The sequence below is a fragment of the Papio anubis genome, chromosome 10 (genome assembly GCF_008728515.1).
Source record: "Papio anubis isolate 15944 chromosome 10, Panubis1.0, whole genome shotgun sequence".
Taxonomy (NCBI): Eukaryota; Metazoa; Chordata; class Mammalia; order Primates; family Cercopithecidae; genus Papio; species Papio anubis.
In genome coordinates, this window is record NC_044985.1 from 120,287,202 (window position 1) to 120,314,730 (window position 27,529).

The 27,529-nt window shown below is 39.2% G+C and overlaps 1 protein-coding gene across 4 annotated transcripts in view; it reads right to left on the bottom strand.

The window, feature by feature from the left end:
* IQCA1 (IQ motif containing with AAA domain 1) overlaps positions 1 to 27,529 on the bottom strand; it is a 164,053-nt gene that overhangs the window by 83,572 nt on the left and 52,952 nt on the right. For all 4 annotated transcript variants that reach the window (XM_021924179.2, XM_009183394.3, XM_003908124.4 and 1 more), the window contains one exon: positions 14,737 to 14,821. In XM_021924179.2, the coding sequence (XP_021779871.1) occupies positions 14,737 to 14,821 (85 nt within the window). The remainder of the gene's footprint in view (positions 1 to 14,736; positions 14,822 to 27,529) is intronic.

A 27,529-nucleotide genomic window follows, 5' to 3' on the forward strand; every position in this document is an offset into this window, starting at 1 on the left:
GTGTTGTGCACATATTTGGCCATGCAAAAATGATCTTTTCCCAGCCCGGGCAACATGATGAAACCCCATGTCTACAAAAAAATACAAAACATTAGCCAGGCGTGGTGCTGCACACCTGTACTCCCAGCTATCTGGGAGGCTGAGGTGGGAGGATTGCCTGAGCCTGGGAGGTAGAGGCTGCAGTGAGCTATGATCCAGCCACTGCCCTCCAGCCTGGGCGACAGAGTGAGATCCTGCCTCAAAAAATGAAACAAAACAAAACAAAACAAAACAGACAAAGGTTCATCTCGACTCACAGAATCAAGGTGTGGCTGCCCAGTTCTTCATTGCACTGGAGCACTTGGAACACAGACATTGTTTGGACCTTAGAAACTGCAAAACTTTCAGAAATGTAAAGACTTAAAAAAAATAGTCTGATATATAAAATATGAGCAGCTGAAAAAAAGATGAAATCCTTATTTGTGGAGTATACATTTCACTGTGGCCTTATCAGTTAAGCCTTTTAAAGTCTTACCAATTAAATGGTTTATTTCATCTCTCTCCTTTTAAAGTTTATTAGTTTAAATTTTTGAGTATTACATTTTCATGGTTCACAATTCGAAAGTTACGAAAGAGTAATTATACATAAATACATAATATACAGTGAAAGGTTTCCTCCCCATACTATTAACCAGCCAAGAAGATCCACTTTCTCTTTTTATGTTTATTTTTTATTAAGGCATAATTGACAAAAATTTAATATATTTACAGTACACAACATGACGTTTTGATATATGTACACATTGTGGAATGATTAAGTCAAGCTAACTAACATGTCCATCACCTTACATTCTTAGCATTTTTTTGTGTGATGAGAACATTTACAATATATTCTCTTAGCAATTAAAAAATATACAAAATAATATTGTTAATTATAGTCATCATGCTAGACAATACATCTCCAGAACTTTTTCCTCCTGTGTAATGCAAACTCTGTACCCTTTGACCAGCATCTCTCCATTCCCTGATCTTCCCCTCCCAACCTTGTTAATCATTATTCTACTCTCTGCTTCTGTAAGTTAAATTTTTTTTTTAGATTTTATTTATAAGTGAGATCATGCAGTATTTGTCTTTCTGTGCCTGGCTTATTTCACTTAGCATAATGTCCTCCAGGTTCATGCATGTTGTCACAAATGACAGAAATTTCCTTCTTTTTTAAAGCTGAATAGTGTTCCACTGGGTACATACAAATACATTATGTTTATCCATTCATCCACTGAAGAACACTGAGGTTGCTTCCGTATCTTGGTTATTGTGAACGACGCTGCAATGAACATGGAAGTGCAGACATCACTTTGATGCACTGATTTCATTTCCTTTGGATACATACTCAGTAGTGGGATTGCTGGATCATATGGTAGTTCTATTTTTCATTTTTTGAGGAACTTCCACGCTGTTTTCCATAATGCCTGTGTTAATTTACATTCCCACCAACAGTGTACAAGTGTCCCTTCTCTCACATCCTTGCCAACATTTGTTATCTTCTGTCTTTTTGATAACAGCCATCCTAACAAGTGTGAGGTAATCTCTCATTGTTTAATTAGCGTATGTCTGTTGCGTTGAGCATTTTTCCGTATACATGTTGACCATTTGTATGTCTTTCTTTTGAGAAATGTCTATTCACGTCCTTTGTCCAATTTTAAATTAGGTTGTTTTCTTGCCATAGCAGTCTTTAAATTCTTTGTATACTTTGGATATTAACGCCTTTCAGATGTATGGTTTGCAAATATTTTCTCCCAATTCATAGGTTGACTCTTCTCTTTTGTTTCCTTGCTGTGCAGAAGTTTTTTAGTTTGGTGCAATGCCATTTGTCTACTTTTACTTTTTTTGCCTGTGCTTTAGGGGTCATATCCAGAAAATCACTGCCCAGATCAATGTCATGGAGATTTCCCCTATGTTTTCTTACAGTAGTTTTATAGTTTCTGGTCTTTTATTCATGGCTTTCACTCATTTTGAGTTGATTTGTGTATATGGTGAGAGATAAGGGTTCAATTTCCTTGTTCTGCATGAGGATATCCAGTTTTCTTACACCATTTATCAAAGAGACTTATCTTTCTTCCATTGTGTGTTCTTGACACCTTTGATAAAATCAATTTGCTGTAGTGTGTGGGTTTATTTCTGGGCTCTCTCTTCTGTTCCATTGATCTTTATGTCTGTTTTTATGCCAGTATCACGCTGTTTTGCTTTCTGTAGCTTTGTCATATATTTGGAAATCAGGAAGTGTGATGTCTCTAGCTTTGTTCTTTTAGCCCAAGATTAACTGGATATTTGAGGTGTTTTGTGGTTCCATATAAATTTTCGAATTTTTTTTTCTATTTCTGTGAAAAAGTGTCACTGAAATTTTGATAGTGATTACATTGAATCTATAGATCACTTTGGGTAATATGCTCATTTTTACAACAGTAATTCTTCTAATTCATGAGTACAGGATATCTTTCTATTTATTTGTGTCCTCTTAAAATTATTTCATCAATGTTTTGCAGGTTTCAATATACAGACTCTTCAACTCCTTGGTTAAATTTATACCTAAATTTAAAAAAGTTACCATAAATGGGATTGTTTTCTTGATTTCTTTTTCAGAAAGTTCACTGTTAGTGTATGGAAATGCTACTGATCTTCTGTATGTTGACTTTGTATCTTGAAACTTTACTAAATTTGTTTGTCAGTTCTAATAGTATTCTTAGTGGAGTCTCTGGGGTTTTCTTTTTTCTTTTTAAAAAGATTTAAAAATTTAATACAGACAGGGTCTTGCTTTGTTGCCCAGGCTATTCTCGAAAACCTGTACTAAGTGATCCTCCCACTTCAGCCTCCCAAACTGTTGGGATTACAGGCGTGAGCCACCACGCCTGGCCTCTGGATTTTTCTACATACAAGATCAAAAACAGGCAATTTCACTTCTTCCCTTCCTATCTGGATGCCTTCTATTTCTTATTCCTGCCTAATTGCTCTGGCTGGACTTCTGTACTAGGTTGAATAAAAGTGGCAAGAGTGGGCATCTTTATCTTGTCCAGCTCTTAGAGGAAAAACTCAGATTTTTCACTATTGAGTATGATTTTAGCTGTGGGGTTTTCATAGTCTTTATTGTGTTAAGTTCCTTCTCTGCATAATTTGTTGAGTTTTTATCATGAAAGAGTTCTGAATTTTGTCAAATATTTTCTCTGCATCTATTAAAATGATCATATGATTTGTATCTCTCATTCTGTTAATGTGGTATATTACACTGATTGATGTGGATAGGTTGAACCACTCTTGGATCCCAAGGATAAATCCTGTTTGATCATGGTGAATGATTCTTTTAATGTGCTCTTGAATTTGGCTTGCTAGTATTTTGTTGAGGGTTTCTGCATCTATGTTCATCATGAATATTGGCTTATACTTTTCTTTCAGTGTCTTGTCTGGTTTTGGTATCAGGTTTATGCTGGCCTTATAAATGAATTTGGAAGTATTTATTTCTCTTCAATTTTTGGGAAGAATTTAAGAAGCATTGGTATTGGTTCTTTACATGTTTGGTAGAATTCACACAAGAAGCCATTTTATCCTGGGCCTTTCTTTGTTGGAAGGGTTTTGACTACTGATTCAGTTTCTCTACTCACTATGATTTTCTATTTTTTTGTGATTAGTCCTGTTGTTGTATAAGAATTTATCCATTTCTTCTAGGCTAATGAATTTGCTGGTATATCATTGTTCATAGTAGTCTCACGATCTTTTGTATTTCTATGGCATCAGTTGTAATGTCTCCTCCTTCATTTTTAATTTTATTTGTCTGACTCTTTTCTTTCCTAGTCTAGTTAACAGTCTGTGAATTTTATCTTTCACAAAACCAACTCTTAGTTTACCTTTTCTGTTGTTTTTTTGGGGCTCCATTTCATTTATTTTTGTTCTAATCTTTATTTCTTTCCTCTGCTAATTTCGTACTTAATAATAGTTTGTTTTTCTTTTTCTAGTTCCTTAAGGCATGATGTTAGGTTGTTTTTATTGCTAGAAATTTTCCTCTTAGTACTGCTTTTGTTGCATCTCATAGGTTTTAGTATGCTGTGTTTCCATTTTTATTGGTTTCAAGATATTTTAAAATTTGCCTTTAAATTTCTTCTTTGATCCGTTGGTTGTTTTAGGAGCATGTTGTTAATTTCTATCTGTTAAATTTCAAAGATTTTTCCTTTTATTGTTTCTGGTTTCACACCATTGCAGTCTGAAAAGATATACTTGATATGATTTTGATCTTCCTAAATTTGTTAAGGCTTGTTTTGTGGCTGAATCTATGATTTGTCCTGGGGAATGTTCTATGAGCATTTGAAAGGAATGTATATTCTGCTGCTATCGGATCAAATGTTCTGTATATGTCTATTAGGTCCATTTGGTCTAAAGTGTAGTTCAAGTTCATTGTTTCCTTATTAATTTTATGTTTGAATGATCTGTTCATTGTTGAAAGTGAGGTACTGAAATTCCCTACTATTATTGTATTATAATCTCTCTCTCCCTTCAGATCTATTAATATTTGTTTTTCATATTTATATGCTCTGATGTTTGGTACACATACATTTGCAATTGTTACATTCTATTGATGAACTGATCTCTTTATAATTATATAATGATCTTACTTGCCCTTTTTACAGTTTTTGACTTAAAGTATATTTTGTCTGACATAATTATAGTTACCCCTGCTTTCTTTTGGATTCAGTTTATATGGAATATCTTTTTCTATCCCTTCGCTTTCATTCTATGTGTGTCCTTAAAGGTAAAGTGAATCTCTTGTATGCAGCATATAGTTGAATAATTTTTTAAAAATCCATTCAGCCATGCTATGTCTTTTGATTGGAGAATTTAATTCATTTATATTTGAGATAATTACTGACAGGAAGAACTTATTGATGCCACTTTGTTTATTACTTTCTGATTGTCTTGTAGATCCTTCTTTCATTTTGTTCTGGTATTATTTTCCTGATTTCATTAAAGATTTCATTAAATAGTTTATTTGTATTGTCTTGTAATTTGCTGAGCTTCTTTAGAATACTTATTTTGAATTCTCTGTCATGTAATTCATGGATCTCCAATTCTTTAGGGTCAGTTAGTGAAAGTTTATTGTGTTCTGTTAGTGGTATCATGTTTCCCTGATTCTTCATGTAGTCTTATAAATGAGTCTGCAAATTTCAAGAAGTAGTCACCTCTTCCAGACTCTATAGACTGGCTTTGGTAAGGAAAGACCTTCACCTGTGGGCAGCAGGGTTGAGGGACAGAGGCATGCCGGGGGCACTGTAGCACTGGGTCTAGTGTTGTGAGGTACCAAGTGTTGGGGCATGTGGTGACTCCAAATCTGGGGGAGCATTCAGTCTTGCCATTTCAGGCAGCTGGAGTCTGTGATGTTGGCACCTGCTTAGTCCTTTGTGGCTGGGGCCAGCTGCAGGTGCACATGTAGCAGTGGGGCATATGCATAATTACAGAGGCCAGCTGCAGACCAGCAACACCATCTGCGTGCATGGCCAACTTCAGGCTGAGCTGGAGTGATGCATGCACATGTAGCTACAGGGACCAGCTTTGGGAACAAGCATAGTGTGGGGATAGGAGCTGGAGGGCATGGCCAACTGGTTATGCTCACCTAGTTGGGGGGGCCAGGCGAGCAGCTACTGCAATAGTCTGGCTACAGGAGCTAGTCTTGAGTGCATGCAGTGGTGAGGTTGGAGTCTGTGGTAGGGGGCTCCAAGGTTGTTTTCTAGCATACATGCAGTAGCTGCTCTGGGTCCCTGGCCCAGAGGACCTGTGGAGGCAGTATCTGGGGTGATTTCAAGGAGATGTGGTGACTTAGGCACCTAGGGAACATGAGGGCCACTTGGGTGGGTCGCTGGGCTGGGGTCACTGTGGCAGGAGCAGTCATGTTGCTCTGGGTAGCTCCAGCGGGGGACGGGAGACTCAGGCACCTGGAGATTGTGAAGGTGAAAAGAAATGCAGTGTCCTCAGTGGTGAAAACTGAGGGAGGTCCACTGCTTCTGTGCAGGCAGCTGGTTTCCTCAGCTGTGAAAACTGTAGGAACTTCTGCAGAATATGCTGTTGGGGTTCATGATAACAAACCCTGAGGGGTCCTCTGTGGTGAAAGCTGCAGGTGGTTGTGTGGTGGTCTTGAGGGCTGTTGAGTTCCTCAGCAGAAGTCTACAGGAGTCCGGGGCTAAGCAGGACACTGGGGTTTGTGGTGACTTCCAGTGTGTGGCTGATCATAATACATTTGCTAAAAAATCAACCCAAATACTTTGGATATGCTTCTAAAGACACTTTATACACATATATGCAAATATACATATAATACACACGCACACAGAGCACACTGGTATTGTTGTGTTATGTTTGCCAATTGTATAGGTGAAAAGTAATATGTCATTGAAGTTGTCTCTTTTTTAAACCAATACAAAATTTATTTTACCTGCACTCTTCAGTTATAGCAAAATCTTCCAAGTGCACACAGATGTACACATGTACACACACAAATGCACATTACAAACATCAACTTGTCATTTTATACAAATGTTAGCATATTATAATACTGTTCTTGTTCTGCATTTGTCACCTAATAATATATCTTGGCCATCTTTCCTTAGTGATACATACAGAGCTTCACGGTTCATTTTTTAAAGGTGTATTGTAACAATTTATTTGGTCATTCCCCTACCAAATAAGATTAAGATTATTTCTAACAGTAATCTGCTGTTATTTCTAATAGTAATCTGCTACTACTAACATTGTTGCCATGAATAAATGCATGCAAATATCATTTTGCAGGTGGTGAACATATCTGCAGGATAAATTCCTTAAAGTAGAAATGCTGGATCAAGTGTACGCACATTTGTAATACTGTTAAACTTCCCACCATGGGTTGTGTCAATTTACCCTTCTGCCAGCAGCATAGGAGAGGGCCTGTTTCCCCATATGCTCGTTGTCATGGTGCATCTTGTTTGCCAGTTACATGGGTAGAAATGTAGTTGCTTTCGTTTTTTTTGAGAAGCCAGTATTGAATTTATTTTGCTCCTGTTCATCAACTTGAGCAAAATCTTCCAAAGTTAAAAGTACACTTTACTGCCTATTAAGTCAGCCATCTTTTTTTTGGCCTCAGGGTCAAATTTGGCCTGGTGCCTGTTTTCTTTTCTCAAAATATAATTTTATCGAAGCATATCATATACGCACTCATTTCAAGTGTGCAATTCAATAATTTTTCAGCAAGTATATCAAGTTGTGTTCCACTACCATAAATCAGTTTTAGAACATTCTATCACCCCAATAAGATTCTCTCATTTCCATTAATTGCTAATCCCTTTTCTCTCCCCTTCCCAGGTGTATTAGTCCATTCTCATGCTGGTATGAAGAAATACCCAACACTGAGTAATTTATGAAGTAAAGAGGTTTACTTGACTCACAGTTCCGCATGGCTGGGAAGGCCTCAGGAAACTCACAATCATGGTGGAAGGGGAAGCAAACAGGTCCTTCTTCACATGGCAAGAGGAAAGAGAAGTGTCGAGCAAAGGGGGAAAAGCCCCTTATAGAGCCATCAAATCTTGTGAGAAGTCACTCGCTATCACGAGAACAGCATGACGGTAACTGCCTACATGATTCAATTACCTCCTAACAGGTCCAACCCAAAACAAATGGGCATTACGGGAACTACAATTCAAGATGAGATTTGGGTGGGGACACAACAAAAGTATCTCACCAAGCAAGCACTAATCTACTTTCTGTATCTACAGGTTTCCTTTTTCTAGACATTTCATATAAATGGAATCATAAAATATATAGTCCATCGTGTCTGGCTTCATTCACATCGCATAATGTTTTAATATGGCATAATGCTTTAAGTTCACTCACGTTGTAGCATGTATCAGATGTGCGTTCCTTTTTAATTGCCAAATAATATTAAGTTGCATGGATATACCATATTTTACCATATTCCCCAGTTGATATGCATTTAAGTTGTTTCAAATTTTTGGCAATTATGAGTAATGCTGCTATGAACATTCATCTACAAATGTTTTTGTGTGGATATATGTTTTCATTTCTTTTGGCTAGAGTCCTAAGAGAAGAATTGCTAGGTCCTTTGGTAAATTTATATTTTACTTTTAAGAAATTGGCATGATGTTTTCCAGAGTGGCAACATTTTATATTCCCACTAGCAATGTATGAGGGTTCCCTTTTTTCCACATCGTCATCCACATTTTCATTACCCTAATGACTAATAACATTGAACATCTTTTCATGTTCTTACTAGCCATCCAGATATCTTCCTTTGTGAATTGTCTGTTCAAGTCTTTTGCCTGTGTTTTGATTGAACTGTCTTCTTATTGAGGTGTAAGAGTACTTTGTATTTTCTGGCTGTAAGTTCTTTAGCAGGTAGGTATTCTGCAAATATCTTCTCCCAGTCTGTTACTTGTATTTTCATTTTCTTAATGGTATCTCTTGAAGTGCAAAAGTTTTGCATTTTGTTGAGATTCAATTGATCAATTTCATCTGTCAGTGTAGTTTTAATTTGCATTTCTCTTACATGTGTGAGGTTGTTCATCTTTTCATATGTTGAACATCTTTTATTATGTTTCGAATTCATTTGAGTTTTCTCTTTCTGAGAACTGTCTATTCATATCCTTTTGCTGATTTTTGTATTGGGTTATTAATCTTTTCTTATAGAGCTGTAGGAGTTCCTTATATATTAGAAGAAAGGTCTCTTGTCTGTGATACTTATCACAAAAAATTCTCTCAGGGTGTCATCTGTCATTTCCCTTACTTGGGGTCATTTTTTCCATGTAGGATTAAAACAATTTTGTGCGTGTAGTTGAATTTATCAATTTTTTTCTGCTATGATTCCTGGGTTTGCACCATAGTTAGAAGGATCTTTCCCATTCTAAGGTTATGATATATTTCTTTCTTAGCTTCTTCTAGTCCTTTTGTGTTTTTATTTTGTTTTATACGTAAGTGTTTGATCCACTTGGAATCATTCCAAAGTAAAGTATAAAGAGTTAGGGATTTAATTTTTTTTTTTCTTAGATGACCACCTGGCTCTTCTTATACCATTTATTTCCTTTTTTTCCTTTCACATTTGAGATGCTGTCTTTATTATAAATTTCCATATGTATTTGGGTCTATTTCTTGATTTTCCGTTCTTTTCAATTGATGTGCCTTTTCAGCCTTTTGTCTGTGCCAGTGGGCTCCTAAGAATATGTTTTCATACCTGGCAAAGCTAGTTCCTCCTCATTATGCTTCATTTTCCAAATTCCACTGGTTATTCTTGGTTATTTGCTTTCTACTTAAAGTTTAGTTTGGTCATCCTCCCTGCGTCCTCCCCGCCAATGCCCCAATATAATGCTATTGGTATTTTTATTTGGATCATATTATGTTTATAGATGATGTTTAGGAGTCAAGGTGTGTATGGTGTTGAGCATTCCTACCTAAGAGCACGATATGCTTTTCCATTTCTTCACATCCCTCAGGAGTATTGTAAGCTTTTCTTCACGTAGAGTGTACGTTTATCATTAAGCTTATTCCTGGGCATTTTATCTTTGCATTGTTGGTGTTGTAAATGGTCTCTTACATTATATTTTCTAGCTAGCTACTGTTTGTATTCACAACAGCGATTGCTTTCTGCATATTAATTTTGTAATCACCCCCTCTTGCTTCTCATATTATTTAAAGTAGTTTTTAGTTTATTCTCTTTGCTTTTTTGCTCTTTAGTTATTCAATGCTTTTCTAAATATTGAACATATGTGCAAAAGGTGATCATTTGCCTCTTCCGTTCCCCTTTAGAACACTAGAAAGGGGATATATTGTTTAGTAGCTCCTATGGGACCATGTTAAATAATAGTAGTGATGATGGCTATTCTTGAATTTTTCCTGACACTCATTAGTGGAAATGTTTCTAGTGAATTTCGTTAAGCATGACACTTGGTTTTGAACTAAGAAATATTTTATAATGTTCAACAAGTATCCATCTATTCCATTTTTGTAGAGTTCTATTTTTAAATATCAAGAATGGATGTTAAATTTGTAAAATGCCCTTGCAACCTCCACAGTGAGGAACTTATGGTTTTCCCTTTTGGATTTTTTAATACAAGGCAGTGCATTCACAGACATCCTTAACCCAAACCATTCTTGCATCCTGGAATAATCACCACTTGTGGTGTTTTACTAGTTTAATGTGGTGCTGGTTTTAGTGTGCTAATACTTTAGTTAAAATGTTTGTGTTAATACTTATAACGCAGACAGATCTGTGTCTTTTTTTGTTGTTCCATTTTTTCTTTTTGGGTTTTGTATCAATGTTATGCTCATTTCAAAAAAAGTATTTGTATTATTTTTGTGTTTTATTACTATATATTTCACCTGGTACGTACACTGTTATAATGATAATAATGCTTGGTCTACTCTCTTCATACTATGGCTACAATGGCTACTATTACTGCTACTATTAACATTAGTAACAACTGTGATGATTTTCTGAAGGGTTTCAACGTGCCAAGCTCTGTTCTAAGTATCTCACATGTATTGTCTCATTTAATTATTACCTCAGTGCAGGGAGGTAAATGTTGCCAGTAACCTCCACTTACAGATGAGAAAACTGAATCGGCGGGTGTGGGGATGAAGCTTGCCTAAGGTTGCAGGTCTAGTGTGTGGCGGAACTGTGATTTGTAATCACCATGCCGTTCTGACTCTTCAATCATCTGTCTTTCAAGGCTAAGCTGCTTTGTGGTCTCCTCTGTTCTCTCTCAATGTGTTAACCAGACATTCTCAATTTTCTTTTGACTAGTAGTTTTTAATGTTTCTCATGGCAATTTAGATGTTCTACCAACATTCTTAATCCTATAATCGCTACCTTTCTAACTGAACATAAAATGTGTCTGGATGTTTGCCATGGACTTCCAAGACACAAATTGTGCCTGGCAATTTAGCTGGCGGGACAACACCTAAACACATAAAAAAAGTGAAACAACTCCAAATCAAAATGACAATCACTCAAGGCAGGGCTTGACAAACTGCCAAATAATAGGGTCAATATTTAGTGCTCATGGAATTCAGTGGAGGAGGGAGGAGTCCTGTGGAGGGCTGAGGCAGCCTTTGGGAGCGGAGGTTGGTTTCCGATGGAGAAGTGAAGGAAGAGCAATTCCTGTGTGCTTAACTCTGAGGGCTCTTGGAGGGGAGCACAGGGACAAAGGGAGGCCGACAGCAGGGTCGGTCCCTTGAAGTCCTGAAACCCTGAGCGACAGCCTGGTTTTTACTGCTGCAGAGAACTTTATGTTACTTAACGAATTCCCTGTTAAAGAACATCAGGCTGTTTTCTTCTTTGTCAGTGCAATAAACAAGGCAGACGTGAACAGCATCCATGGCAGGGGTCAGCAAATTATGGTGCATGGGCCAGCTCTGGCCGGCCGCCTGCCCATTTTTGAAATGAAGTGTGACTGGAACACAGCCATGCCCATCATTTACATGTTGTCTATGGCTTCTCTGATGCCTGTATTAGTCCATTCTCACATTGCTATAAAGAACTGCCTGAGACTGGGTAATTTATAAAGAAAAGGGGTTTAATTGACTCACAGTTCCGCATGGCTGGGGAGGCATCAGGAAACTTGCAATTATGGCGGAAGGGGAAGCAAGCATGTCTTACGTGGTGGCAGGAGACAGAGAGAGAGAGAGCACAAAGGGGGAAGTGCCCCTTATAAAACCATCAGATTTGTGAGAACTCACGATCACAAGAACAGTCTGGGGGAACCACCCCCATCAGGTCTCTCCCTTGACATATGGGGATTTGAGATGAGATTTGGGTGGGGACACAGAGACTAAGCATATCAATGCCATATTGGCAGAGTTGAGTAGTGCTAGGAGAGAATGTATGTGCCACAACCTAAAATATTTACTGTTTGTCCCTTTACAAAAAAAGGATGTTGACCTCTGACTTACGACAACTTCTCTTATTTCTTTAGTATAAATTCCTCAAAGAGCATTTATGAGCCAAAGCACATACACATGAAAAGTTTTGATATTCATTTGATCCATGTTCCTTAAAAATGTCATGCTAATTTACATATCCAGTAGCAATGTATGAGAGTGACTTTTTCCCACATGCATACCAACTCCAGTCATTACAATGACTTAAAATTTTTACCAGTCCTACAGGTGAAAAGAGATATGGCAACATTACTTTATACATTTATTTGTCAGGGAGTTTTAAAATTTTTTCTTATGTTAAATTCCTGTTCATATTCTTTGCCTTCTTTTTTATTGGGATGTTCCAATTTTTGTTATTATTTTCTGAGAAATATTTATACATGAAAAATACCCATTATCACATATGTTGCAAATGTTTTCCTCAGTTATCATATAACTTGAACTTCATTTGTGATTTTTTTTTTGGCCATTTTGCTATTTGAGTTTTATGTAGTTAAGTATATGGGCAGAGTCTCTTCATGGTGTTTGCCTAGGGTGCCATGCTTATGAAACTTTTCTCCAGTTCAAACAATTTCTTAAGTAATTTGTGGCTTAACATTTTTACATGTAAATATTTAATTCATCTGAAATTTGTTTTGTATAATAAGGAAGGCTCTACTTGATTTTGCCAAATGGTGAGCCAGTTATTACTAAATAGTATTATTTATTAGTCTGTCCTTCCCCATTTATCTGAAATGTCATCAGTATACTACTGAGTTCTGATACATATACCCGACTAAGTTTCTGAGCACACTATTCTAAAGTCAGATTCCTTGAGTTTGAATCTCAGCTCCACAACTAATTTGGCCAAATTTTTTATCTTTGTAGTTTGGAAGAATTAAATAAGTTGACTTATATAAAGTGCTTGCATGGTACTTGGCACAGAATATTTGTCCAACAAATGTTATCTGTTATTTTTGTTGTTATCCGTCTATTCATTTTCCAGCATTGTGGAATTTGTTTATAATTTGTTTTATTTCAATATGGAAAGTTCCCTATTACAGTTTTAAAAACAACTTTTGGGATATTTCCGTGCATTCATTCTTCAGATACTTGAAAATAATTATGTCAATAAAAACTTGTTTTGATTTTAACTGGAATTGCATTAACTTCATAGAATAATAAAAAGTGCGTATTTATACTTTTGTGTGTATAATTAAAGTATTAAGTGCGTATAATACTTTATATTATTGAGTCTTTTTATCCAGATGAGTAATTGTTCAGTATATCATTCAAGTCTTCTTTTATCTTCTTCAGTGAGATTTTGTCAGTGTAATTCTGTTCAATTCTGTATAATTTGTCAATATAATTTCTTGTTAAATGTATTGGGTTTCCTAGGGAGATAATTACATGATCTTAAAACAATGATAAAATTCTCACTTTAAAACATTTATCACTTCTTTCCTTTTTCTTATTTGTCTGGCATTTTTTAGAATGTCCAAGGAAATATTCACTAATAGTTCTGATAGCAACTATTCTTTTCTTGATTTTGACATTTTTTTCCAACAGATTTAACCTAACAATTTTATTTCCTTAAAAAAGAAAACATTTTTAATTTAATTTAAAAAATTAGAGACTATGTTCTCTTGGCTGTAAAATTAATATTATCATTATTAAGAAAAACGAAATATATATTGAGCACTTACTATGCACTCATTTCTATGATTTTAAAGAATCTTAAAATATGGCTCTTGCCCTTAGAAGGTTTATAATCTCATGGAGAAGATAAGCCTTCTGTTCTTTTGTTCAGCAAACATTTGTTGAATGTTTACATATGCAAATTAAAAGTCCTTCCTCTGGAGAAGTTGACAGGCTAAGGAAGAGATAAAGCATGCACATGAATGTTATGATACAAGCTTGTAAATGGTGAACCAGCTTAATAGAAATTCAAATAAAATGCTGTATGTTTGAAGGCCCCCTGCATTAAAAGAAAGGTGTCCATGTGAAGTAGCGTAGGGTAAACATCAAATAAGTGATGTTAATAGCACAGGGCTTTAGAGGAAGGGTTAGTCACCCAGGTTTTGGGCAGTTGGGGAAAATTTTACTCAGGAGATAAGACAAATTGTCCTTATTGATTTTCACTTTGACAATGCCTCTAATGCCTCGTCATTGAGTATAATGCAAATCTTCTCTTGGTTTCTATGCTAAATACTATGAAGCTAAGAAGAATTTTCCTATTCCTAGTTTATGAAGACATTAAAAAAAATAGTTTTAAATGTCAATTTCATCAAATGTCACCGAAGCATCTACAGAGATGATCAAAGGTGTTTCACTCGAAAAACATTAATAAGACAAGGAGCTGGGTCTTGACAGGGGAGCAGGAGCTAAGCAGGAAGGCGCCCAGAACTCAGGAAGAGCATGGCACACCCAAAGGAGCAGCGGCATGAGCCAGGAGCACAGGTGAGTGGACTGCTGGAGCCAAGGGCCTGCTGAGGGGGTGGGGCATGGAGATGAGAGGGAGAGGGAAGCTGGGACCAGAACACAAAGGGCTCCTGCAGCCAACCTACTCAGAATTTACCAAGAAAACGACCTTCACACATCATCACATCTCCTTCAAAGATAAGATGGGTAAAAAAAAAAGAACTCACTTTGAATAAACATGAAAGTACATACAATCATGAACACCCAAAAGTATTTACATGTAAATATGTATAGGAAAATAAACGAGACCCAGTAAGGCTATAAAATCATTAATTTTAAAATTTAAAGAAATGCCATTTGATACATTTACACTTCATTTCTCAAGCATATTTGTACCTGTTGTATGGTCTTGTTAGAAAAAATAATAGCTGAGCCTCCTTCTTCAATGTCAGGGTAGTCAGGAAATGTCCCGGTTAAATTTCTACAGGAAAAAAAATAGCAAATTAAAATAGAAATGAAGTCCTCTCCTGTTATATACCCCATTTAATTTATTTGCTTATGTTCATTTAAATGAGTGATGGTCATTAAGGGTGGAGGGTTCCCTGTAAATCAAGGGCCGGGCATGGTGTCTTGAAGAAACTGAAGGTACTGATGGCATTCAGTAGCAGGTTTCCTTCCTCTAGAGAATTGTTAGTCTGATGCAAACATCTCTCTTTAAAACAGTTTGTACTTTTTTTCTTCCTTTTTTTTTTAAATGTTGAGATGCTCTGTGTTTGAGTTAAGAATGAAGACAGAAGCACAAATCATTTCTTCCTGTTTAAAATTGAGAATAAACACAGGATTTTGAAACTAAACAGAAGGACAGAGTTGTCGAAATTACACAGTTAGTAATACCGTGTTAAATACCCACCCATGGTTTAGGTTTTAGTTGAGTCTGAGGCCCTATGTTTTATGGGTTCCAAATAGTATTATTTTTCCATAACCACATTTTAAAAAAGCAGACTTTGAAATTTAGTGTTGAGAATTTCAGAAGGGGTAGGTAGTTAGTATTCTTAAAAGAAACTGACTTTGACATGAAAGTTATATTTATTGTACGTAAGACTACCTGCCAAGTTAGTTCCATTAATTCACAGAAGTACAGAATCTGAGGTTTAGAGGTGACCACCATGTTTAAAATGGCTCTTAAGAAACTGGTTCCCAAACTTTTGGCCTTAGAAGCCCTTTATATTCTTATTAATTTTTGAGGATCCCAAAGAGTTGCTGCTAGATAAGTTACAGCTATCGATAATTTACTGTGTTAAATATTAAATCTGGCTGGGTGCAGTGTTTCACACCTGTAATCCCAACACTTTGGAAGGCTGAGGTGGGAGGATCACTGGAGTCCAGGAGTTTGAGGCTGCAGTGAGCCATGACTGCACCGCTGCACTCCAGACTGGGTGACAGAACAAGATCCTATCTCCGAAATAAACAAATAATTAAAGCTTAGAAATTTATAAAATATATATTTTAGTTAATTTAAAAATAAAGTAAGCTCATTATATGTTAACACAAATAACATTTTATGGATAATAAGTATATTTTCCAAAACTAAAAGAAAAGAGTAGCGAGAAGAGTGTCACAGTTTTGCATCTTTTCAAGTCTCTTTTGTGTCTGACTGAATGGCAACTACCTGGATGCTTATATCTGTTTCTGCATTCAGTCTGTGGAAATCTTTTGTTTTGGTTTAAATATAGGAAGAAAATCTGGCCTCACATGGATGAGTACACAGAGCAAGAAGAAGTATTTTAATAGCCCTTTTAGCTAACTGTGAATATTCTGCTTTGATACTACACCACAGCTAGACAACTAGTAGCTTCCTATAGGCTAGCTGTGATGTGGAATCTGAACCCATATCAACAAACTTTCTCTCTCCCTGTCACATGAAAATCCGTGGATCTGTCTTGTGCCTGGAATAGACCTTTTACCCATGCATGATTTTGTGTCCTCAGGTCTTGGTCACTGGAAAACAATGGTTTGCAGAATTATGTGGGTCTTCCCACAGTTGATACATTTCATCATATTGAAAATCGCATTCATTAATAATACCACAGATCTTATAATGGAAGGTCTAAGTCATGGGAACCTCTCCAACTCATGGGAGTGAATACAAATTTTCTAAAATCATAATTTTTTTCTGGAAAGCTCAAATTTTACCATTGGCAACAACTATTGTCGATGGTTTATTCTTCTTCAGGTTCATCTGATTCACTTTTGAGGAAAGTCTCCCCAAAACCCAAAGTCCAGAGTTTGTCAGTTGTTTTCTCAAGGGACAAATGACATTCCATTAAGAAGTGGCTGGTTCAACTCAGGCTGAAACACCTCACAGGTGCTTCTTGGAGACAATCTTCACGCTTTGGAGTGCAGCAGAAGGGATTTATAAGCACTGCTGATTTTGTCACGTAGAATGTTAAAAAGCTATGTGTTTCAAAGGTCAAGTCTGAATAATATTATTTTTTATTGCATCCTCAAGAACATTGTCAAATAAAATAAAAGTTGAAGGAAAAATAATAATTTTAAGTTCTGGGGTACAAGAGCAGGATGTGCAGGTTTGTTACGTAGGTAAATGTGTGCCTTGGTGGTTTGCTGCACAGATCCACCCATCGCCTTAGTATTAAGCCCAGAGTACATTAGCTATTCTTCCTGATGCTCTCCCTCCCCCTACACGCCTGCCCCAACAGGCCTTCCCCATGTGTCCAATTATGTCGATCCCTCCATGTGTGTCGTTTCCCTCCATGTGTCTGTGGGGGACACAGGGTTCTCTCTGTTCAGCTCCCACATATAAGTGAGAACATGCAGTGTTTGGTTTTCTGTTCCTGCATTAATTTACTGAGGATAATGGCTTCCAGCTCCATCTATGTCCCTGCAAAGGACATGACCTCATTCCTTTAATATTCCATGGTGTATATGTACCACATTTTCTTTATCCAGTCTATTACCAATGGGCATTTGAGTTAATTCCATGTATTTGCTATTGTGAATGGTGCTGCAATGAACATATGCATGCAGGTATCTGTATAACAGAATGATTTTTACTCCTTTGGCTATCTACCCAGCAGTGGGACTGCTAGGTCAAAGGGTATTTCTGCCTCTAGATCTTTAAGGAATCATCACACTGTCTTCCACAGTTCCTTTCCACATTCCCTTCTCTCTGCAACCTTGCCAGCATCTGTTGTTTCCAGACTCTTTAATTGCCATTCTGACTGGTGCGAGATGGTATCTCATTGTGATTTTGATTTGCATTTCTCTAATGATCAGTGATGTTGAGCCTTTTTTCATATATTTGTTGGTCACAAGAATTTTTTTTTTTTTTGAAAAGTGTCTGTTCATGTCTTTTGCCCACTTTTTAATGTTTCTTTTTTTTTTTTCTTGTATATTTGTTTAAGTTCCTTGCAGACTCTGGATATTAGACCTTTGTCAGATATACAGATCGCAAATTTTTTCTCCCATTCTATAGGTTGTCTGTTCACTCTGATGAGTCTCTTCTGCTGTGCAGGAACTCTTAAGTTTAATTAGATCCCATTTGTCAATTTTTGCTTTTGTTGCAATTACCTTTGGCGTTTTCAACATGAAATCTTTGCCTATGCCTATGTCTTGAATGGTATTGCCTAGATTAAATAAAATTATTTTTAAAGGCGGCGTATGGCAGTGAAGTCTACAGTGACTTTTGTGCTGGAGCTGGTGGCTTGATTCCTGGGTCAGCAGATCTGCCCTGCTACTATTGTACCATTGGTGTCAATGTCAAGAAAGCAAAAATAGCAAGCAATGTCTTGGTATTCATTTGAAAGCAGTTTGGCTTTCGGATCCCCTGAACAGGTCTTGAAGGCCCCCAGGAGTCCTGGGACACGCTTTGAGAGCCAGGGGCCCTGGGGACTGGGACAGACTTAGAGAGCCATTCCCTTGGCCACTGCTTAAATGTTTCCCATGATGGTGAGCTCACTCCCCCGAGGCAGCCCATCCACTTCTGGATACTTCCTGACACTGCACTGTCATCTTACTCCCTGGGCCACTGAGCCACCCTCTGGGTCCAAACAGAACTTGATTCTTTTTCTACACAGGAGTTACTTTGGTGGGATCACTCACTTACTCCTCCATCCATCCAAGCTTTCATTCATATAGTCAACCAACAAATATCTGTTTAGTCCCAACTAGATTCTAGATGCAGTGATGGGAGACAGAGATCTGACATTCAAAGATGGCAGAGGTTGCCCTCACGCAGCTCACATTCCACAATCATATGGCCGATGCGGATATTGGGCCCCAGGTGGTGCTTGTCCACATGACTCATGTCTGAAACCTTGTTAAACTGACCATGATCTGCCTCAGACCCGTACATCGCCCAGCCTGGACAGGGCTTAGAGAGAAACCATGAATACATTAGGAGTCAAAACGATAGCGCTGTTTCTTTCAGTCCCAATCACATTTTTCCTTCAATAACCACTTTTACAAGGAACTCCACTGCATAATTTTATTTTCGTATTGTAAAGCTTGAGTGTTTTTGAGGACTCAAAACAAACTTAGTGACATATGAAAAAGCAAAAAGAATTTACATATGTCATTTCTAACATGGAATTCTTAATTATGGAACACATCGATGGTCATACTAAGATTTAATAATATTATGTTATCATGGTGCTTTTGGTAAAGATAGTATTAAATATATCATTTATTTAATTTTAGACAGAGTCTTGCTCTGTCACCCAGGCTGGAGTGCGGTGGTGCAATATTGGCTCACTGCAACCTCTGCCTTCTGGGTTCAAATGATTCTCATGCCTCAGCCTCCCGAGTAGCTGGGACTACAGGTGTGCACCACCACGCTTGACTAATTTTTTTTTTTTTTTGGAATTTTTAGTAGAGATAGGGCTTTGCCATGCTGGCCAGGCTGGTCTCAAACTCCCGACCTCAGGTGATCCGCCTGCCCCAGTCTCCCACAGTGCTGGGATTACAGGCGTGAGCCACTCTGCCTGGGCTATATTTTAACAGATGAACATATTTAGTTTTCCTTTGACATGTTAGTTTATATAATTAGTCATAATCTGAAATTTAATTAGTCTTATCCTTAAAGAATGAAAAAAAACTATTGTAGGGTACACATTAAAAATATAAAATTTGTGTCTAGAAAGTGACAATGTGCCTGAGAGCTCTTTATCACACATACACAGACACACCCACAAATGCTTGTGCAAACAGACGGGTGTGCACTATCCCTTTCTTGCTCACTGCACTCCATCTGTCCCTCCGTGGGTGGCTAGGAGGCCTCTGTTCACACAGAGGTTGGACCCCTGGTGTGATACTCCCAGGGTGCCCTGGCTTTGCACTGACAGAGTCTCTCCTTGGCCCCCTCCCTGTGACTTGGCCACTTACAGCATGTTAAGAGAGACAGTTATGAGTTCTATTTTATATTCCTGAGACTTTACCCCCTTGGCTGTTGTATTTCTCCCTCGCCGCATTTTCAGCTGTGTCCTGTGACACAAACAGGAACCCATCCTGACATCCGACTGAGCCTCCTCAGAGTCAAGGCACAGTTAGTCCCGCTCCTGCTATTAATTGTAAAGAAGCTGCGAGGTGATGAGTGCTCTGTGCTTTGGGCTCAGTGCACTGCATGAGGTGTAAAACCTTCAGGGGAGAGAGGGCTGATGATCACAGACCAGTGAACAGAAAATAGTTGGCTCCCACGATGTTTCTGGTGTAAACAGATGGGGTCAGAGGCACTGACTGCAGGTGACTGCCCACCTGGGGACTTCCCCAGGAGTAACTCAGGAACCCAGATTACAGGGTGTCAGGAAGACAGTTCTCTTGGTTACAAGTGGAAACCAAAGTCTCTGCTTTTTGTGGAACCTGATTCCTCTGAGCCACCCTCTTGCCCTAATGGGCACTTACCCTGTCTTTGTTTTCCCGGGGTCTCAGGCCCCTGGAGAGGCATAGGCTGTCCTCTGGATGCTTGGACACACATGTTCACCAACCGTGGTGCCTGGGACCCACAGGCCGAATGCCTGGAAAACCCTCTGCTGTGCTTAGGGCTGCCACATGGTGTGGGCGTCTATAGTATTCAAACAACTGGAATTACAAAACGCTGGGCTCTGGGCCCTGGACAGGCCCTGCTAGTCACGCACACCTCAGGGCGCAGGCACTGTCTGCCCATGTGTCCCAGGGAGAGGGGAGAGGGGAGAGGGGAGCCACCACCTTCAAGAGCCGATTTGTCCCCCTTGGACCCGTCTTGCCACTTCCCCTGACTGTGGCTGCTGGGCCTGGGGTCTCTTGGGCCCTTGGTGTCTCCCACCTCATGCTCCTGGGGACCCTCTCCTCCTTCTGTGCCTCATCCCCTGTAGATCTGCAGGACGCTCAGGTCTCACTCATTTAACAAACTCGCAGCCTCTTGAGCTCCCAGCCTCCTCCAGTGACTCTCTCATCTCTGTCTCCTTCCCAGGCTGGCTCTTCAAGAACTCTTCACGGTCGCTGTCTCCATTAAAGCAGCTCTCACCAGGGATGATGGGCTGTGCTGCGTCTCCCGCCCCCTCATAGTCACATGCAGACGTCCCAGCTGCCACTACCTCGGGATGTGACCGGGTTGGAAACAGGGTCATTGCAGAAGGAACTGGCAGAGGCGCAGTCATGCTGGAGTAGGAGGGCCCCATCCAATCGGGCTGGTGTCCTCGTGAGAAGAAGAAATGAAGGGAAGATGCTGAGAGATGGTGAGGAGAGAGGCCTGGACAGAAAGGTCCCTGGTGCCAGAAAGGTTAGGGGCCGCTGTGTTACAGATTGCCTTATCTCCTCCATGACAGCATCAGCCACGTGATGGGACTTATGTTTTAAGAGGATCACTTCTACAGAGGAGTGTCGTCCCTGAGAAAGGCACCAGCATTTGCTTGTAGGTGACCAAATGTTGACTAATGGTTCGGAAATACCTGAGAAACTTACAATGGTCTTATCAAATCAGCATCCACTTCCCACACTTTGTGTTCCCAGGTGCTCTTGCCTTTCTTGTTTCTCCTCTTGTTTTGTTCTGTACATTTGGGTGAAGTGAGAGAGTCCTCGTACAGATAGTCCAGGTTATATTTTTCATGCGACCACGTGATGAGTTCCATTTTCTGCATCGCTGGTTCCATCTGGTGGTTTGCATGCCCAGTCAAAGAGTCGGCTTGGACCTTGCCTGTTGCAGCAATCTGAGAGCAAATGAGAGCTGGCCGATGGAGGGTCAGGGAGAACGGATTCAGGAATGACATTGTAGCACACGCTGCATATCAACTTTGTAAATCAGCAAAACGATGCAAGTTCGCAGATAATCAAGTGGCTTTGGAATTAAGATTTGAAGTATAATTGAGGGAAAGCTGCAATTTAAATAATTATTATGCACAAAAGCAGCATATTTAACACAATGATTTTGCAGAGGATTTTGTGTTAAAATTGTTTTAATTAGGAAAGATCTCTGTATCTATTAAAGCACTTTACAAACTGCAAAGAGAAACCAAGATAATTATCCCCCAAAAGCTTAACATCCTTCCTTTTTCTCCATCCCAAAGATACACACCTCAGTAAGATCATTGGCTGTGAGATAACAGGGAAATTACTTTATTTGGTCAAAAAACATACTATACACGATAATTAGGGAGGACTTCTCTGATATGATGGTATTTGAGCAAAACCTTAAAGCAAGTGAAGGAATGTGCCACTTGGTGTATTTTTAATTATTTACTTATTTTTGAGACAAGAGTCTCCCTCACTCTGTTGCCTGGGCTGGAGTGCAGAGGCGATTCTCCTGCCTCAGTCTCCCGAGCAGCTGGGACTACAGGCACCCGCCACCACGTCTGGCTAATTTTTGTATTTTTAGTAGATACGGGGTCTCACCATGTTGTCAAGGCTGGTCTCAAACTCCTGAGCTCAAGTGATCTGCCTACCTTGGCCTCCCAAAGTGCCGGGATTACAGGCATAAGCGACCATGCCTGGCTGTATTTATTATTATTATTTTTTAGTCAAGGGCACAGGCTCTGAGGAGGGGGTCTCCAGAGTGCCCAAGGTGCAGCCAGGACAGCAGAGCAGCTGTAAGGCGGCGGGACAAGGCCGGGGGTGGGGACAGAGACTATCATGCAGACTGTTGTAAGTGGGGGAGCCATGGAATTTCATGTCTAGATCAGGGCACCTTTAAGAATGACAGAGGGTACTGTTCGTTTTTTATTTTTTACTGTTTTCTGAGACAGAGTCTTGCTTTGTCACCCAGGCTGGAGTGCAGTAGCACGATCTCGGCTCACTGCAACCTCCGTCTCCCGGATTCAAACGATTCTCCTACCTCAGCCTCCCGAGTACCTGGGATTATAGGTGCTTGCCACCCTGCCTAGCAAATTTTTGCATTTTTAGTAGAGATGGGGTTTCACCATGTTGGCCAGGCTGGTCTCGAACTCCTGACCTCAGGTGATCCGCCTGCCTCGGCCTCCCAAAGTGCTGAGATTACGGGAATGAGCCACTATGCCCAGCCGGGTGCTGTTATTAATCGAACATAAACTGGGCCTGACACTAGTAAACTGAAACATAGATGAACCTAACCGTATGGGCACTGGTTTCATTCTGAGCAAGAGAACTGGGAACCGTGAGCCGAGACATGGCATGATATGTCTTCTGTTTTAAAAGGATCATTCTCCTGTAGGAGGCACTGGCCCAAGGCACCGCTCTGCCATGAAGCTAGGGCCATCCAGACCTGCCCGCTCTCTCGCCTCCGCCTCCGCTATACTTTATTTTGTCCACGGGGTGTTTGCCTGGAAGCTGAGTGACTCAGGCCGTGTTGCTGCCATTTCCTTATCGTAGCTGGAAGGTTTTGCACCCGAGCCCCACAGCCTGGAGGCAGAGGCTGGGACTCCCTTGAGGCAGAGAAACCTCCTCTGCACTGTCGGAGGCAGTGTGCCTGCCTTGCTGGCCTGGCTGGACCTGTGGCACGCTACTACTCTACTCACTCATGTCAGTTTAGTTCATGGCTTACAGGCATCTCTGCCAGCCCCGCAGCATCTGTTCTGAAAATCAGGTGCTCTGTGCAGGGAACACTCTCTGGAGGCCTATTTCTCATTATTTTAAAAGGGAAAATTAAGACGCCTTACATGTTAACCACCTCCCCTCCCCAGCCGATGTTTTGTCGGATGATGGAAGCACACCGGGCAAAGCCTGCTCACTTCCTGAAATAATGATAAGAGGAAAGACCAGGTTGTGAAGAGACATGAATTGCCACTTTGCTTTTGGTTGAACGAAAAAGGGACAGGAGGAGAAACCCCTATGTGTGTATTTACACTTGCAGGTGCTTGGAGACAGGCGAGAAGCTGTCCACCTGGATTTGCTTGGAGGCATGGGACTGGAGGGAGGAAGACTGCTAATTTAAAAAACATGCATTTCAGTATTACTGTCCTTGCTACAGCAAATAGGAACTATGTAATCAAATAAAACAATAGAATGGTTTATAATAAATATGTTTGGTTGTATGTCGTAGTTTTGGAGTTTGATTATTGACTTTATAATTTTTACAGTGGAATGGGTCCAATTTTCTTTGAAAATATTTTCGTTTCTAGAGTTAGGAAATTGTGACCTGTCTTTAGGGGAGTTACATTTTCTATTCGGCTTTCTTTTTTCTTTTCTTTCTTTCTTTTTTTTTTTTTTTTTTTTGAGAAGGAGTCTCACTCTGTTGCCAGGCTGCAGGGCAGTGGCGTGATCTCGGCTCACTGTAACCTCCACCTCCCAGGTTGAAGCGATTCTCCTGCCTCAGCCTCCCGAGTACCTTGGACTACAGGTGCCTGCCACCACACCCAGCTAATTTTTGTATTTTTAGTAGAGATAGGGTTTCACCATGTTGGTCAGGATGGTCTAGATCTCTTGACCTCGTGACCCGCCCACCTCAGCCTCTCAAAGTGCTGATATTATAGGCATGAGCCACAGCGCCCGGCCTATTCAGCTTTCTACTATTTGTTGGCTTTAACAATTAAAGCAATCTAGTTATTGCAACTCTGTTATTTTCCATTCTTACTACGTTTTTAACCTTCATTTATCGTACATTACTCATTTCCATCGATTTCTGTCAGCTCCTGGGCTCTCCACTTTGTCTGATGTATGTTTATGCTTTTGTATCAGTATGATGCATTTACCTTGTTTTTCTTTATAATAAAGTTGAAGATCCAGTGCCATTTGTCCTTCCTTATTGTTCTCATTTTATTTTAATCCTAATGACTTTAACAATTATGTTTTCAAGTTCAATAAATAATCCTGTTGGGATTTTAATTGAAATTGCGTTCTCTCTATAAATTACCTAGAGCAGATTTATCATCTTTCCCTTTAACCAGAAACATAGTCCATTTCTCCATTTATTCAAGTCTTTTCTCATTTCTTCCTTTTAACACTCATAGACTTCAATTTTCATAAGGTTCTTATACTTTTCTTCCATATTTAGCCCATCATTGATTGTTAAAAATACATTTTGCCACTTTCTTTAAAATATTCATTTTTTATTTCCTTTTCATGTCCTTGTATTATCAATAATTTATATTATGGCACTAATTATATTAGGGGCAAAGGTCATCTACATTGTCCTTTCCTTTCCTGGGAAGACCTATAGTATTTCTCCATTAAGTTGTCTTGTTTAAAAAATATATTAAAAAAGAGTACAGCTGTCTTGTTTAAAATAAAACAAAAGAACTTTATATATGAGTATAGCTGTCTCATTTAAAAAATACTTGGTTTTTCATTCATTCCTTCATAACATACCTATAGACTATTTTATGCCAGATACTGTTCTGGGAAAAGGCAGTGAACAGAGGACATGAAAATCCCTGTCTTTATTGAGCTTACATTTTATTATGCTGTGAATTAACCTTTTCTATTTAAAAATTTTAAAAATAAGATGAGTAATTTTATCACATGCCTTTTCTGTATGAACTTAAAATGATAAGGCTCACAGGTGGGGAACCCAGTAGAGCCCACTGGCCAAGGATGCCATGCTGTGGGCCTGAAGGCTCCAACCAGAAACTTTAAAATAAAGCTTTACACCTGATAAAGAAGCAGTTGGAAGGGTGGATGTATCATGAAAATTGTATTTTACTGGAAAGGAAGAAGCCCAGGGCAGCTGCCATTGATTAGTTAGCTGTGTGATGTGGGCAAATCATGGTATCATGGTGGGAACTTGGTTAGTTTTCCTCTCTGCAGAATGGTGCAATTGAACTAGCTTTATTCATTTAGTTATTTAAAAATAAGTATGTATGCCTAGTAGACAATTTCCACAGATCCTTTCAGCTCTGGAAACTCTTATGATTTACATGTGACAAATGCTGGGGAGGGCAATGTTAATTTTTTACATAATTTATTCCATGATTAATGTTACTTTCTTAATAGAAACACACTCAATATAGCCATCTGCCTTTACATTCTTTTATTTGCAAAAGCTGGATAAGAGAAACATGTGTGCCTGATATCTTTCAGTTAGCAAATGTGAGGTATGGAGCATTTGGTCAAGTTAAGGGCTATTAAAAATTTATGCATATTGTCAAAAATTCTTGCACGAATGTGAAAATGCCCATCTCTAGAGTTTGCAGTGATTTAGAAAGCAGAGCTACTACAATGATCAATCTTTCCCCTGAGGTCCGACACTGAGCTTCAACGGGCCTCACCATTTCAGACTCACAGGACAGAGATTTATCTGTGTTTCATCAAGTATGAAAAATATGTGGATGGAGGGGTTTCCAGCCGGTCCCCCCCAAGTCATCCAGCCACCTACATTAATGTCAGCAGGCTCATAAATTTTTCCCACATTCTAAAGAAAGCAGCTTGTGCCACTGCACAGAAGCCTCCAAAGGTGGCAGTTGCTGCCTATAAATTCACTTACACTCAATAAAGGCAACTGACTGCACATGGACTTAATTACCATGGCCCTCCTTGGGAAACTGAGGGGCTCACTATTTCTCAAAGGAGAGGAGGAAAAAGTGGTACATGAAGCAAGGCAACCTCTTAGCAGCACATTACAAAATCTGATTTATTCATTGATGTGTCTACTTATTACCGAGATAGTCTTAGCAGTTATCACTCAAGACTGAAGCGTCCTTCTTGATTCGAAAGTATTATCTTGAATTCTACTCAGGCTTGTATCCTACAGGAACCTCCCTATCCAACCTCCTTTTTTTTTTTTTTAATTTTATTAAAAGGAACAATATCTTACTCAGCACACAATTGGCTATTTTGGTTCTGGTTACTCTTCTACTCAGAAAATGAGATGCATGCATTATTTTCACCTTTCTTAAATATTTACTTGTGTAGAAAAATGAATACTCAGGGAAGAAGAGAGTACCTTAGGAAGGGATGGAAAGATTCTCCCGTTCAAAGGCACTGTCATCCGTTTCTCTTCACCGACCCATCATTCAAAACCTGCGCCATCATTCACCCAGCAACCCCAGCAACCCCTCCTCATTGAGAGGAACAGGTCATTCCCTTTTCTAACTCAGGAATCCAGAAAGCTTAGGAAAACAGACATAGGAGAAAAGTCAGGTTAGCAAAATGTTCGGTCATCTACATTTGAATTCACTTCTTATGCACTACTTTTGAAAAGAAGCAATCCTTTACAAGTAGAAACAAGAGTCAGTTGAAGAAAAGCACAACTTTAAGGTCTAGAGGCAAACTTTGAAGATTCCCCAGCCTTATGTGATCAAGTGCTAAATGAATATTTATCATATTTACAAAACACAAAGGCCTGATTGTTTCTGCTCAAAGCAGCACACACATGTTGACATACGTCTCCAAACAACACAGAAATTAAGAGCTTGCGAGAACAAACCGAATGGCTCTATATCCAAAGAACAGCTCTGTCCTCTGCCGCAGATGCATTAAGTACTGTAAAGAACATTCCCAAGTCCTCTTACTTCCCCAGCTACAGTGACTGCAGCAGAGATGCAATAGATCTGAGGTCCTCCACTTTCCCAGGATAGCACCAATTCTAATTTTTTTTTTTTTTTTTTGAGACAGAGTCTCACTCTGAGGTTGGAGTGCAGTGGTGCAATCTCAGCTCACTGCAACCTCTGTCTCCTGGGTTCAAGTGATTCTCCTGCCAAAGCCTCCTTAGTAGCTGGGATTACAGGTGCCTGCCACCATGCCTGGCTCATTTTTTACATTTTTAGTAGAGACGGGGTTTCATCATGTTGGC